This window comes from Hemicordylus capensis, chromosome 3 (genome assembly GCF_027244095.1).
Source record: "Hemicordylus capensis ecotype Gifberg chromosome 3, rHemCap1.1.pri, whole genome shotgun sequence".
In the NCBI taxonomy this organism is placed as follows: domain Eukaryota; kingdom Metazoa; phylum Chordata; class Lepidosauria; order Squamata; family Cordylidae; genus Hemicordylus; species Hemicordylus capensis.
In genome coordinates this window covers 114,356,607-114,373,041 of record NC_069659.1, presented here as the reverse complement: position 1 = coordinate 114,373,041, position 16,435 = coordinate 114,356,607, and the positions used below count along the sequence as shown (strand labels likewise).

At 42.5% G+C, this 16,435-nt stretch overlaps 1 protein-coding gene across 4 annotated transcripts in view; it reads right to left on the bottom strand.

Moving 5' to 3' along the window:
* The window catches only part of RS1 (retinoschisin 1), a 44,222-nt gene that overhangs the window by 16,761 nt on the left and 11,026 nt on the right, over nt 1-16,435 (bottom strand). For all 4 annotated transcript variants that reach the window (XM_053304801.1, XM_053304803.1, XM_053304800.1 and 1 more), the window contains exon 2: nt 4,537-4,562. In XM_053304801.1, coding sequence (XP_053160776.1) covers nt 4,537-4,562 — 26 coding nt within the window. The remainder of the gene's footprint in view (nt 1-4,536; nt 4,563-16,435) is intronic.

Here is a 16,435-nt window from a genome sequence, read left to right as displayed (position 1 = left end):
TAGGGTTGAGACAGATTCCTGCCTGCAACTGTGGAGAAGCTGCTGCTAGTCTGTGTACTGTAGACAATACTGAGCTAGATGGACCAATGGTCTGGCTCGGTATGTGGCAGTTGCCTATGTTCTTAATCCAGGATTCAGTTTTTCACATATGATCTGTGTATATCAAAAAGTCCCCTGCTTCCATGTTCTTACTTTTTTACAAGACTGTGAAAATTATTTACCTTCTTATGTCAAGGAAGGGAAAAAAACAATGCCAATGCAATGCTTTAAAAGTCACGGAGACTGTTCACACAACCTGCCAAGACAGGGCTAAGAGAGCCAAACCTGGGCTTGGGCTGCCCGTGAGAACCACCAGGAGCTGCGTGGCTCCTGGAAGTGCCTCGGCGGCAGACCTAGCTATGAAGGCCGGCTGTTCAATGAGACTGAAGGGAGCGAGTGCTCCTTAAACCTGTCTAGCTGACCGTGTGTCAGCACAGGCTGCTTCCCAGCCAGCATTGAGACGCTGAGGGGCACCCGCCTGTCACCGTGGGGATCCCCACAATGTACTGCGCACGCGCATGCTGCCGTGTGGGATTTCCAGGGGCTGGACAACACGTCCCGTATTGATTACTCCGCACTGCCTTGGCAGCGGCAGGTTCTCTGGGGGCACGATTCACATGCCCAGCAACCAGGACCCAGTCGGCTGCGGGGGAAGTTAGCTTCTGTAGCCTTCCTCCCCAGGACCCTGACCATGAGAAAGGGCCCACTGTGTATTTTTAATTCACATTTGGTAGCAGACTACTTTTTCTTGCACTTTTGTCTAATTCAAGAGGAAATTCCCTAGAGAAATCTTGGATCAATCCTTTACAGCAAATGGCCATAAGCAAGTTTAATGTTTCTTGGAAAATAGACACATATATTACAAATGGTTTATACATAGATGCCATGGCAGTCCAACTGTTGGAAAAGGACTATTTGCAAATTAAAGTGACAAATTGATTCATTGTACTGATCCTTAAACTGTCTCAATCATTTCCCTAAATTTCATTTTATTGTGTATGTTGTATATTGCTGTTTTATAGCATGATAATGTTTACTTAAGCAATAAGAAGTGGTGATGACAGCTTAGATTTCTTAGTACATTTCCTAGCCTACCTAGAAATTCTGGGGATTGAACCAGGGATTTTCTGCATGCAAAGCAGAAAGATTAGTCTTGAACTGTAGCTCAAGACTACAGCTAGTCTTAAAAGCACTTCTATTAGTCTTACAAGCACTAGTATTATCTGATGATGATGATGATGATGATGATGATGATGATAATTATGATTTACTTTATAGTATGCTGCTATTATAGTGGGCAGTCTATAAGTCTATAACAGCGGAGCCAAGCTTTTCAAGTACTATGAAGTGGAGTAGATTCTGGTTAGCAGCACTAAACACTGGGGAAATAGTCTCTTGACTCAGCATATCCCTTCAAATCCTCTTCTCTTCTCTTATTTATTGGTCCATCTCCAGTTATCACCAGTATATCTAGTGGCGACTCGGAACCGGGCCTTTTCTGTAGCTGCTCCTGGTCTATGGAATGCACTCCCAGCAGATATCCGCAGTTTAGGCTCACTGTCGTGTCAGCCTTTAAGGGAGCCCTAAAAACTTACTTGTTACACTTACTTATATGTTGATGTTGTTTTTAAAGTATTTTAATTGGTTTTAAATGGTTTTTAATGGTTTTTATATTGTTTTTAGCACTGTGTTTTGAATTGTGTGTTTTTATGTCTTTTTAAAGTTGTTGTACACTGCCCAGAGACTCTGGATGGGGCGGTTTATAAATGTAATAAATAATAATAAAATAATAATAATAAATTGCATTTCTATAAGAAATCTCTAGGCGGTGTACAAATTAAAACATAATATAACATTTAAGATTCATAAAAACAGATAAAAATCACAGTAGATATAAACACACATTAAAATCTAAATTTCAGTTAAAAGCCTGAGAAAACAGGTTTTCTTGCTTGAATAACACCCAGTGCCACTGCTAAACTCCTGAGTATAGGGGAGCACACAGCACTGTGTGTGGACAAGTGCATCCTAGTTCTATTGCATTTTCTAAAAGAAACAATTTTGAAAGCAAGGGGAAGAAAAATATGTGAAAATAGAGCATGTTACATCAGAATGAGCTTTACTGAGACAACAACTGAATTTTGATTACATCATAACATCAGCTCTCTAGCTGTGGGTAAGGGGTGACAGGCCAAAAGATTAGTGCTTAAATTATAAATTAAATTATAAATTAAGTTGGGGGAAAGGTGATCCCCTTATCGTTTTTGGGGGGTCCCCATCACTACTGTTTTTAAAAGTCTACAAGGGATGTCATATGGCAAAATTAAAAGTTATCTGGGAGCGTAGCTTGTGGATTTCATTAAGGGCCACCTCCCTATTCTGCATAAGACTCACCTTTGTAGCAAGGATACAATCCATTCTAGAATCTTATCATGGCAGAGTGGATGCCTGGTGGGTAGGCAGTTGCATAGCACGGCAATATGACAATGCAGACTTTAATTTTGCAGGCAGAGGTACACCCAGGTAATTTTGGAGGGCACCCCCCCACACACACACACACTGTGACACAAGCAGTATTTTTAATACATGGGTTCTTGTGGGCACAAACAACAACTGAACTCACAAGAATGTAAGAATATAAAACAGAACTATTTATGCAAATATGCATTAACAGAAACATTTCAACATGCAGCTTAACTTATTCCCTTCCCACATATCCCCCCACCAGGTGCTCTTACCCCTGGACTTACGGGTTGAAGTCCAGGGGCTTCACAACCCTTGAGGACCCCCAAATATTTTTTAGTCTGCCCCCTGTGGTGTGGTCACGGTAAAAACGTGTTAAAAATACGGTATGGCGGGGAGGGGGGCTTCAAAAGCCTTTGGATCCAAGCTCCAAAATTACCTAGGTGCACCTCTGCCCTGCCACCTCTAAAGCAGAGGTCATGGTTAGCTGCCCAGCACAGTGGCAGGCCAATGCCACCCATGACAGACTAAGGAACATTTGGAGGCACCCAGGGAGTGTGGAGGCCCTGGACTCTGGCTTGGAAATCCAGGGATAAGAGCGCCTCTGAAGGAAGGAACCATCAGTGACTCCGTAAACAACTTCTGTAAAGAAGTGCTTAAGTTTTTGTGCCATCATCAGAAAGAAATCTGTTTTCTACAGAGAAACTGAATTAGACCCAATCCCAGAATAATATAGCCCTTTGGTTGTTGTCCTGAGCATTAACATCTTATGAATATACAAATATGTAGAATTACACTGCCCCTAACTGGGCAAAGAGGCACCTTTTACTGTGGTGATTCTCTTTATTTAGCAAGGGGAGAGTAACTGGCCCTGTATCCACCCCCAGCACAGTACTTCCAGTGACTGTTGCTGGTATGGTGGTCTAATAAATAATAATAATAATAATAATAATAATAATAATAAGAAGATGATGATAAAAGCCAGAGTCAAGATTCAGAGGGGAAATTGGGTGTGGCGGGGGGATAGCACACTCACTGACAGTATTTCAAGAAGTTGGTGCACCCAACCGCCCCCCCCATCTGCTTTTTGAATGCACGCAATGGTATAACCGGGAGAAAGAAAATTAGGGGGGGCATAGAAGGGCCAAGCACATTTCTGGGTGGGCAAGCTGTGTCCAACATGTTGGATTTCTGAAACAGCAATGGAGAAGGGAGAACTACATTTTCTGAGAGGACACACTTCCCCCCCACCTGGAGCCACCCTTGAATCCGTGGTAGTTCTGTAGGGATGCCTTCCAAAAGCAAACTGGGGCGGGGTGGGGAGGTCCATATGCAGGTGTGGAACATGGCTCTCTGGACTGTGGTCATATTTGCTACATAGATTGAAGTTCCGTTTTGTACAGTGGCTGACATGCCATGCAGGGATCCATTGGTCCAAGAGAGAAGTGTGTGTGCTGCTTGTGAACTACTCTTCAGCTTGATGCACTGCTTGTGGAAGTGAGGCTGCTCCATGCCCACTAAATTGTGCATCATTGCAGTTGTGACACTACTTCCATCATTCCCAATGGGAGCAGCATCGCTGCTGTGATGACACACTGCTTAGCAGGCATGCAGCAGCCCTACCTCTGCAATCAGCACAGGTGGGCTGTGTGGAGTGGCTCTCATGCAGTGTGTGTGCCTCTCTCTTGGACCCAAGGATTGCTGCACAGTACGTCAGCCAGTGTCTCTATCAAATTTAAACAATACTGCAGTACTGACATTGTAGAAAATGTGTTTTAAGCAAATTTATCATTTTGTGTCCTTGATAGGAGGCTGCATTCTGGTGCTGTGTGAATGCTGGTGGGATGTGTTGTTAAATATTTACTAAAAATTACCCAGGGATTGAACAACCTGAAAGCATAAATCCAAGTACTACAAGGTGCTGATTTCTCACTCTCTGCAGTGAACACATGAGAACTCTGCACAGAATGGAATAAAGCTTAAGAAGTAGATGGACATGTTCAAGAAGTATTCAGATAAGCTGAAAGGACCTACCTCAGCAGGTGACAATGCCAGTATAGCTGTCCAGGAAAGATAATTTAGCATAGGGAAGAAATAAGAAAATGACAGTTAAAGCAATGTTTGTAAGGTGCTGAACAGTAAAAAGTATTAACATGGTCACTTATTCAATACTCATAGTGTGATGGATGTCAAACAATGGAAATAAATGAAAATGGAGCACAAAATGTCTTTCACATAAGATGGCTCCTATGAATTAGCAAGATAATAAGGAATAGGAGTACACACTTGCAGAATGCAGCACACTTTCTAGAACTCAGCAACTCTAGATTGTTTTTATTTATGTAGCATCCTAACTTAGTTTCTTACCTCTTTCTATACTTTGATTAATCACCCTGATTTGCCCAGCAATTCGTTGGAGACAAATTTCCCGGCAAGAATTGCTAGGAATGTGTTGGAGACAGAAGACCTCTAATGCACAGACAGGGCTCTCCAACAGCATGGACTTCCCTCTTTTCTTCAATGGACAGGACAGCTCGATGCACACCAAGGAATGAGCATATGGTGGTGCTCTTCACTGAAGTGAAAAGGGAATCCGGCTTGCACAGGAGTTGTGTGTGTTGTGTGTGTGTGTGTGAGAGAGAAACGGCACTCTAAATCAAGGTAAAAGTAACCAAGAGTTTAGTGGTGCCTTAAAGACTAGCACATATATTGTAGCATATGTTCTTGTGGATTGTGGCCCTCTTCAGCAGATGCACAAAGTGTTTTCAAATGTTGGTCAATGGCTTACATACTATACAGTGTTTGTTTTGTGCACTGCAGGCATTGCTGTAGCTTCCAAATGCAAGCTGCGCTAGAGTGCCCTTGTGCAAATGATGACATTGTGCAAGGAAGTTGTGCAATGGCATAACCATTTTTTCCTTTGGCCATGCAATTGTGCAACTTCCTCATGCGATTTTAGCATTTGCACAAGTGTTCTCTGGCACAACTTGCATTAGGAAGCTGCAGTGCAACTACACACACACACACAAAGAGCCAGACTAAAAGGCCAAGGTAGTTCAAGAGGTATCAATAGATGTGTCATAATTCTATGCAAAACAAAATGAAATCAGGTCCCAGACCGAATAGATCCATCCACACTATCCACATCACGTACAAATATATTGAGGGCATGTCTGTCTGCAGCTAGATACCTGTAAATGTCCTACAAAATGTGAATTTTAGGGTTGGTGAGAAACATATATAGTAAGTTTTAATGAGGAAGTTGGATTTTGTCTCTTTTATGAGCAATAAATGTATTGACATAATGCAAGCTGGTTTGCTTTACACATGGTCATGTGCGCTCTCTCTCTCTCTCCTTCTCACACACACAACACACCTATGTCTGAGTGCTGAATATTAATATGAGAACTAGAAAGAAATGAACCCGAGTGATAGTTTCGAGTTTCTGGTGTCTCCAATTCAGCTGCGTCAGGGGTCAGATGGAGTTCTTCTTTCCACGATATTCAAGAAGTGGAGGTTGGAGTTTAGCAGAGCGTTTATACTGTAGTTCTGCAGGAAGATCAGTCAAGTGTTTCCAACATGCAGATTCATTATAAGAAGAAACACTGACTAGAGCTGCCTAACTGGTGGCAATGGCAATGCTCCTGGGAATTCTCAAAGCTCTCTCCTACAAGAGATGGGTGAACACACTCAGATACTGGAAGTTCAACGTAAACTAAACTTTTTACTTCAGGGAGTCTCCAGGAAGGAATGCTTTCAATCCATGTCTTCCTTTATTTGGGAGGAAACCACTTTCCACACAGCCTCTTGTGCTGCAGTATCCATATGATGGCTTTAAGGGTCAATCTCCTGTGACTTGACATGACAGAACATTGGGTTGGGTTCAGAGGTATCATGTGCAAATGGAAAAGCACTCATTCAAAGAAGGGCACATAGGGCACCAGCTCTCTCTTCCATTGGGAGCCTCCTGCCCCATATCCCTCTCTATTCCCAAGTCTCCCCTGATCCTCAGGAGTGGCTTTTGGGGGAAAGATCTGTGAGCTGCAGTATGGAGGACACCACTTGGGATCCAACCGACTAGACATACCCCTGGTTCCATGACCCAGCTCACTATTTAGCTTCACACTCATGAGGGCCAGATGGCTCCTTATTTTCCATTGAACATGAAGTACAATTTGAAGTGCAATTAATACTGTCAATAATTAGCCAGAAAAGCACTGGATGTGTTCTTGGTGGGTTGATTTGTTTGTTTATGGATGCAAGAGAAATGCTAAATTAATGCTTTTAATTAATATTGGTGTAATGGTTTTAATGCTATTTTAAAATATGATTCTAAAGATTTTCAATTTTAATGTTTTAAACTTTTTGTTTTTTGCTTTAACGAATGTTTTACTTTTTCTGTTTTTATTTTGTTGTAAAGCACCCAGAGACATAAGTTTTTGGCAGTATAAAAATATGTTAAACAAACAAACAATAAAAGAGAATTGCTGGCACAATACATTCAAGAATTTGTTTTTAAAAGTTATACTTACTGTATATACTGCTTTTCAAACAAGTTTAAATAATACTGAAGTAAACTTTGTAGTGCAAGTCACCTAATGGCGCAGCGGGAAGCAACCTGCCTAGAGAGCAGGAGACTGTTGGTTGGAAGCCCCGCTGGTGTGTTTCCCAGAATATGGGAAACTCCTATTTCGTGCAGCAGCATATAGGAAAGTGTTGAAAGGCATCATCTCACAAGGCGTGGGAGGAGGCAATGGTAAACTACTTCTGTATTCTACCAAGAAAACCACATGGCTCTGTGGTTGCCAGGAGTCAACACCAACTCGACAGCACAACCAAACAAACTTTGTACTAATGGTGGAAGTAATAAGGAAGAAAAGAAAACAGATTCAAAATCTGTTCCTATTTATATCTCTTCCCATCAGTGAAACATAAAAAATATATTCTTAATATGCCACTTGAGAGGCGGGGGAGGAAAAAATAAAAGGAACATGCACACACATGTGGGGAAGGAAGGCTGAAACAAATACAATTGCTCTGCAATGATAATTGCTATTGATAAAGAGCAGATCTACAATCTTTTAGAGAATATGAAGGACATAAATGCATGGAGCTCTTCATCTTTTCCTGTAAAAGTATATGATTAAAGAGAAAACAACAAATTAAAGTTCCATAAAAATTCATTTGCAGTCACAGAAGCACCTCAGGATATACAAGAACCAACAAAGCAAAACAAGTGTACTTAAGTATATGGGGGTTGTGTGTGTATGTAGAAAGAGATGCTTCTAATGAAATTACTAGGCTTCCATCCAGAGAGCCTTGGCACAGCAGAAAGTGTGTGCATCATTGCATGCTGTCATGGATGGAGATATTGCCACTAGTGAAAAGGTCAGTAGTGAACCCATGTCAGCTTTGACAGCACTGATCAGTTTGAAGCAGTACCTGGAATAAGTGTTATCAATTTTCCACCCCGTCACAGGGCTGGCATTGTCATTGCTGGATAATGACTGCTCCCACCCTGCACAAAACATTCTGTAATATACGCTGAAGTGGATTGGGAACAGCATTTTGCACACATAAGCCCAAGACCATGTGTAGATTGCTTCATCATATAAAGTAATGAGCATTCAAAACCATGAAAAGCAACAACCTGCTCTGCAACTGACAGCCATTTAAAGACAACACAAATCGAGAAGAGCCAGCTTTGCCAAGAAAACAGTAACTGGCAACTCTACTTTTGCCAGAGCCACCAGCTGGTAACAGTCTGTAGATGTAAAAGGAAGACAGGGATCCTGTCTTCCTTTTATTCATTGAAGAGAAGAGCTGATTTTAGCAAGTGCTTCTTTTCTTATGGCTGCAGGAAAAGCTAGACCAGTCAAAATGTCCTCTTCTATTACACAAAGAAAGAAACAGGAACTCTTGTTTTCCTTTAGTCACCCTAGTAACATTTGCTCCCTAAAGCACTATAAATGGGTATTGCAATGGTGGCCATGATATGGAAACTGGCCTCATGTATGGGAGTTTAAAAATAAATAAATAAGAAATCCTACAAAAGAATCAGAAATAAGGTGAAAAAGACAAAACTATTTCAGATTTCACAATGGTATGTTTGCTTGTTTCTTTAATTTGTTAGATGCTTCTCTAACAAAATGAGTGAAATGCCTAATCAAAATAAAAACTAAGCAGCACCTTCCTATTGAAGTCAAATTTATTTAATTTACAGTATATACTGCCTGACTCCAGAGGCTCCAGGTGGTTCACAAAAACAAAAAACAAGTACAGCTATTAAAACAAGAATTAGAAATCTAACACATTCAAAAATTAAAGCAATTTTAAAAATCTAAACAATTAAAAATTTTAAACTCAAGTTTAACCCTGGCTAAAAAAAAAACCCTGGCTAAAAAAAGTGTGTCTTAGGGGCACCCTCCCACCACCCAAGGATTAGGTACGTAGCTTGGGAGTGCTCCTGGATCCAAAACTATCTCTGGTTTATCAAGATGAGGCAGCGGCCAGGAGTGCTTTTTATCAATTTCGATTGATATGTCAGCTATGCCCATTTCTGGAGGTAACTGTACTGGCTTCTAATACGTTTCCGGGCAAAATACAAAGTGCTGGTTATTATCTATAAAGCCCTCAATGGGTCCAGGGTACTTGAGAGTGCACCTTCTTCATCAATGGCCACCCAGCTCCAGGCAGTCTTAGAGGAAACTGATCATCTAGACCCATTTCAAACTGGCTTTTGGGCAGGTTATGGGTTGGAGACTGCTTTGGTTGGCCTGATGGATGATCTTCAATTGTGAATAGACAGAGGGAGTGTGACTTTGTTGGTCCTTTTGAATCTCTCAGCAGCTTTTGACCATAGTATTCTTCTGGAACGTCTGAGGGGACTGGGGGAGGGAGGCACTGATTTGCAGTGGTTCCGCTCCTACCTCACAGGCAGATTCCAGATGGTGTCTCTTGGAGACTGTTGTTCTTCAAAATCTGAACTTTCATATTGTGTCCCTCAGGGCTCCGTATTGTCTCCGATGCTGTTTAACATCTATATAAAACCGCTAGGAGAGATCATCAGGAGATTTGGTGCAGGGTGTTATCAGTATGCTGATGACACCCAAATCTATTTCTCAGTGTCAACATAATTGGGAGAAGACATAACCTCCATAAATGCCTGCCTGGAGGCAGTAATGGGCTGGATGAGGAATAACATACCGAGGCTGAATCTAGATAAGACGGAGGTACATATTGTGCGGGCTCAGAACTTGGGAGACGATTTTGATCTGCCAGTTCTGAATGGAGCCACACGGCCCCGGAAAGAACAGGTACACAGTCTGGGGGTGCTTCTGGATTCAAACCTCTCCCTGTTGTCCCAGGTTGAGGCAGTCATCAGAGGTGCTTTTTATCAGCTTTGGCTGATACGCCAGCTGCATCTGTTTCTTGAGATGAACTACTTCAAAATGGTAGTACATATGCTGGTAACCTCTAGGCTAAATTACTGCAATGTGCTTTATGTGGGCTGCCTTTGCATGTAGTCCAGAAACTGCAATTGGTCCAGAATGTGGTGGCCAGGTTGGTCTCTGGGTCATCTAGAGAGACCATATTGCTCCTGTGTTGAAAGAACTACACTGGCTGTCGGTATGTTATCAGGCAAAATAAAAGGTGCTGGTTATTACCTATAAAGCCCTAAACAGCTTAGGCCCTGAGTATTTAAGAAAACATCTTCTTCACCATGAGGCCCACTGCTTGTTAACATCATCTGGAGAGGTTCATCTGCGGTTGCTACCAACTTGTTTGGTGTCTGCAAGAACGGGCCTTCTCCATTACTGCCCCTGGAATGTACTCCCTGTTGAAATAAGAGCCTTCCCATCTCTGGCAACTTTTAAAAAGGCACTGAAGACACATTTATTCACCCAGACTTTTAATTAGAATTATAGTTTTAAATTTTCTAATATTGGGTTTTTAATGTTTTAAATGATTTTGATTGTTAACTGATTTGATGTTTTAAATTATTTTAAGTTTTGGGTGGTATAGAAATATTTTAAATAAATAAATAAATGTTTTTAAAATAAATCATTAACCCTTTCACCTATTAACAGCATCTGGAGAGGTCCAGTCACAGTTGCCACCAGCTCGTTTATTTATTTATTATTTATTTAGCACATTTTTATACCGCCCTAACCCAAGGTCTCGCCAAGGTTTGGTGGCAACTTGGGATCGGGCCTTCTCTGTGGCTGCCTTGAGACTCTGGAATATGCTCCCTGTCAAAATAATAGTATCTCCATCTTTGTTTGCTTTTAGGAAGACCCTCAAGACACACCTGTTTTCTCAGGCTGTTAACTGAAATTAACTGTAAACCTTTTAATTGTTTTTAGTCCCATGAAATTGTTAACTTTTTGTTCTGTGAAATTGTTTTAATTGGTTTTAATGTTTTATATTTTTGTTTTAAATTGTATACACTGCCTAGAGATACACACATCACATGGTAGAGAGGTAGGTAGATAGATAGATAGATAGATAGATAGATAGATAGATAGATAGAGTGGGGATGAGCACATTGTTTTATAGCTGCTTCCCTCATGTACACAAGGAGATCTTATGTGGATTTAAATAAAGGCTTATTCAGCAACAACTCCATTTTCTCCTCCTTTCCCTCCCTCTTCCTTTGTGACTCTTCCCCCACACTCTCTACAGCAGTGTTTCTCAATGTTTTTGGAGTCATGGACTAGTACATTTTTAATGCACAGGTTCCTGGACCAGCAGTTAGTAAGGGGGTCGCCCCCCCTCACCCCCACCCCCACCCCCAAGCACCTCCCAAAAAACAATTTCAGGCAGTTCTCCAGAGCTAATTTCCAGGCAGCCCTCTCTGCTGGATATTGTTCATTTCAAGGAAGTGAAATGAATGTTATCCAGCAGCAAGGGCTACCTGGAAATGAACTCCGGAGAGTCCCTGGTGGCCCCTGCCAGTCAGAAATTGGGGTGTGTGTGTGATTTTTTATTAGTGATGCCTCATGGATCGGTATCCAATGCCTTGCGGACCAGCACTGCTCCGTGGACCGGTGGTTGAGAAACACTGCTCTATAGGAACAAATGTCCAAATAAACATACAAACTGCAAAAGATAACTGGATAGGATACAACACACATGGATACACTGGAAGACGGCAGGAGTAAGTTCCTGCATAGCTCGGAGAACTTCAAGATATAAAGGAAGATCTTCATGTAAAAAGAAAAGACCTGACTCTCCCAAGGCTATGGAGACCAAGGGCCCTTTGCTGCTATAGAATCTTGATTCTGATTCCTTTCAGGCTGGAAATGAGTAGGGGCTTCAGGCATGCACCCAAATTGTCTTCCCATCTCATGGCTTAGAAGAGCACTGGTCTAAGGGGGAAACATCCCTATTGGTACATGCCCCCTAAGCCTAATTTTCCACTCCTAATAGGACCCCTTCAGCTGCAACACTCTTCACAGTTTTAAGAATGCAGGGAGGAGATTGAAGCCAATTTCCCTCCCCCAAAGATCCCACTATATTTCTCTACATGAAGGAAACCCAGCTGTGCAGTCCAATAGTCAGGCAATACTAAAGACAAAGATGTGTGGGGGTGAACAGGGTGTAGGCTGGGCAAAGCGGGGTGTGAATGAGGAGGGAAACTGAGGATGGGCAAGAGAAACAGAAAGGGAGGAAAGGAGGTGAATGGGGGATGGAGAAAAGAAGGATAGTGGAGGAGGATTTAGCAAGGGGAGGAAGGAACCCAATTTAATATCCATCCAAAGACATTTTTAAGTACTAGAGGGATTGCCGCTTTGTAGTTACAGGACAGCAGGGACGGAATGAAAGAGCAGAAATGTCTCCCCTCCCTGTTTTCCTCAGTGCTGATATCATTATGAGAATTTTGAGTACTCATGGAGTAATTGCCTTGTTCATTCCTGAGCTCAAGACAAGCCATCATAATTGCTTCAGGGCCAAAAGTAGGGGCCAATCTCAGATACATCTCTTTCAGCCCCTGAAGTCATCTTGGGAGTTGAATAGACACCATTGCATCCTCTTGGACTGATCCCAGCTGGAGGATGGCATATCTGTCCTCCAAGCCAGTTCTCAGACCTGGGCAGCATGGATGGAAATAGAGAGGGAGGGTAAAAGGGAGGAAAATGTTCTTCTCTTTGCTCTGTCTTCTTTCTCCACCTTCATTTTTTTAATGGGTTTTGTTGGGATTTCCTACCTTCCGCCATGAGACAGGGTTGTTTACCCAGCCAAATGGCAGTATGCCGGGAAAAGCAGGGGGCTCCAGACGCCAGCACAACCCCAGTAATTACCTTTCAGAAGTCAGGAAGGGCTCAGAGAGGCGTGCAACAACTGCTGGGGAATGGGCAGGTACAGCCCAAGATGCAGCAGAATGGTGGAGAGGGAATAGTGAAGATATCAGCTCCACAGCTGCAAACAGGTGTAGAAAGGCTAATGAAGGGGGTGGAGTTGGAGAACAAGTCCCCTTTGGAGGCCAGGGATTGGCTGGCCAATCTACCTGCCTGGCCAGGGAAGAAGGAGAACACTGGAAGGTGGGAGAGGAATGTTCTAAATGTAGAGCTGCCGAAGATGAGAAGATCAGCAGGGATGGGGTTTGTTGGTCTGGTGGATTCCTAGAGAGGAGTTCAGGCTTTTGGCTCCCACTGATAGGAGAAGGAGTGGACTGAATATTCTTCCCTCCTTCCCCAACTCTGAGACATTGCCCACACCTATAATTTAGTGTGAGAGGGTGGAAAGTTTATTTAGAGAATTCCTCCTCCCTAAACATGGACAGGTTTATACTTGTAAACTGGGTTTTCAAGGGCATACATTTGCAAACTAAAGGACTGATCATCATTGCCTTTTAATGATGCCCCCAACCATGGATAGGCCATGCCTTTGCCCTGAATAATGATGTTAGTCTGGGAAAACAGCCTTTAGGTACTCCATCTTGTGCCTGAGGATGACGGGAGTTGTAATCCAACATTTGAGGACCTAGGCTTCAGAACCTCTAGTCTACTGTGTTCCATATGCCCTAAACATTTCAGGAAACACCATTTGGAATGTTCCCATGAAGGCTTGTAGAATTTCCAGAGGCAAAAATTCTGCAGTGAAAATTGCTTTAGCAGAGGATGTTATACCACACACCTTCTTTCTGAACAGAACTAGTTAATCACAAATCAGTGATATAAATTAGCTGTATTCAGTAGCACAGTCAATAGACGTAAGTTGTTCCAACCACAATTCACATTAATTAGTCAAGAAAAGCAGACCTCAGGCAAATTGACACTTCTCAGTCAATTCCTTGCTCTGGCTTTCTTTCGCTGTGTGTGTGTGTGTGTGTGTGTGTCTGTGTGTGTGTGTGTGTCTGTGTGTGTGTGTGAGAGAGAGAGAGAGAGAGAGAGAGAGAGAGAGAGAGAGAGAGAGAGAGAGAGAAGCCCTGCCAAAATAAATGCTAAAATGATTGCCGAGTCTGATAAAATGAGGTCAGGACCTGAAGAGTTGTTAATTTGGGGTTGTGAGGTTACATGATTAACATTGACAGCCTTGTCAGTTTAAAATCTAGAGGACATGCCTCAATTAGATTATGAAATATAGGTCAGAAGTTGAGCCTGGGTAATTTATAACTGCCTCCATGTTCCAGTACAACCCCACAGGCAAGTGGTCTTAAATGCCCTCTATCTTTTGACCTCTGAATTGCTTGCCCTGACAGTAGTTACCTAACAAAAATACATGCATTGAAACCCAAAGAATATGGAAAGCTGATATTTACTGAAAGTGCTAGCATTATAATAATCATACTACAGTCATAATCCCCACAAATTATTACTGCACCTCTTTGAATTTTATTGTTGTGAGTGCAGATACTAAACATGACTGGTATTAGGGAATAAGGCTGTAAGCTTAAATATAAGCCATACATATGCTAACAAATAAAATTTTAAAAATTTTAAACAATGTAATAAACTTGTCATTCCGGCACTGAATCTTTAATGTAATTTTTAAATTTGTAGTTATGGAAATATATTAAATAGACATAGCCCATCATAAAATAACATTATATTTCCATGTTGATAAAATGGACAATTTAGTGGCTACAGACAAAATAGAAATAAATTAGTGTCACAACAAAAACACTTCCTTCAGAACATTATGAGGGTTGATTAAGGAAAGTTCTCATTAAGAACATAAAAGCCCTGCTGGATCAAGTCCAAGGCATATCTAGTTCAGGCAGCATCCTGTTTCATACAGTGGCCCTTTAAGAAACCCATAGGCAAGAGCTGAGGGCATGCCCTCTCTCTGTTGTTGATCCCCTGCAACTGGAATTTAGAGGCATCTTGCCTCTGAGCTGGAGGTAGCCTATAGTCACCAGACTAGTAGCCATTGCTAGATCTGTTCTCCATGAATTTATCTAAGCCCCTTTTAAAGCCATCCAAGCTGGTGGTCATCACCACATCCCATGGCAGAGAATTTGTTCACCCCTTTCCCCGCTGGCCCCTTGGATTGAGGGAGATAATGAAGAAAATAGGGAGGGGTGGAGCTGGAGGGCCCTCTGGATGGGCCCAGGTTCTTTGAACCCATCCGCTCAATTATAGCTACACCCCTGTATAAATCTCTATCATGTCTCCCCGTAGTTGCCTCCTTTCCAAACTAAAAAGCCTCAAGAGCTTTCTCACACAGGGCTTCTTCACCAAACTAAAAAGCTCCAGATGCTGTAGCTTTGCGCCATGAGGATATTGCTCCAGACCCCTGATTATCTTGGTTGCCCTCTTCTGCACCTTTTTCAATCTACAATGTCTGTCTTAAGCTAGGTGTCCAGAACTGTACATAGTTCTCCAAATATGGCCACAGCATAGATTTGTATAAGAGTATTAGCATTTTTATTTCCAATCCCCTTCCTAATGATCACAAGCATGGAATTTGCCTTTTTCACATCTGCCATGCATTGAGTAGACACTTTTAATTAGATGTCCACCATGACCTCAAGATCTCTTTCCTGGTCAGTCAGCAACAGCTCAGACCCCATCAGTGTATATTTGGACTTGGTGTTTTTTTGCCCCAAATACATCACTTACACTTGCCTACAATGAACCACATTTGCTATTTTGTTGCCCATTCACCCAGTCTGGAGAAATCTTTTGGAGTGCCTTGCAATCAGTTTTGAATTTCAGTGCCCTGAATAGTTTGGTGTCATCTGCAAATTTGGCCACTTCACTGATTACCCCAACTTCTAGATCATTTATCACAAGTTAAAGAGTACTGGTCCCAGTACAGATCTCTGTGGGACTCCACTTCTTACTTCCCTCCATTGTGAAAAAGGGAAATGGGACTTACTGTGAAGGATTCTTTTCCCCTGACCTATGGAGGTCATTCCTACCCTGTTTCCTGTCCTTCAACATGAACCCTTATCCCATGATTGCAGGGGTGTAGCTTCCATTGGACATGGGGGTGCAAATGTCCCTGGGCCCAGACTTGTCAGGGGGCCCACAAGGGCTCCCACCAATGCCCAGTGCTACTCTGCTGCCGTCTGCACCGCCACTACCCTCTGAGCTCACTGTTGTCCCAATGCAGCCTCACCACTCATACTGCCCATAATCTTCACCATCAAAGGGAGCAGGTCACCCGCTGTGGCAGCTGCAGCAGCAGGCGGTCTCCCCCCCCCCCACACTCCTGGCCGGCATGGGGCTTGTCTTGGGCCTGTGTGCCTGAACACTACAATTATGAATAGTGACACGTGATGTCACAAAGTTGTCCATGGGCTGTCAGGCAGCTTGATATGCACCTGCATGACTGGTATGTTTACTCAAAATGCTCTGATGGAAACTTGGTCAAAAGCTTTTTGGAAGGCCAAGTATACTATGTCAACTGGATCACCTTGATCCACATGCCTGTTGACACTCAAATAACTCAAAAAGGTTAGTGAGGCAAGACTTGCCCTTGC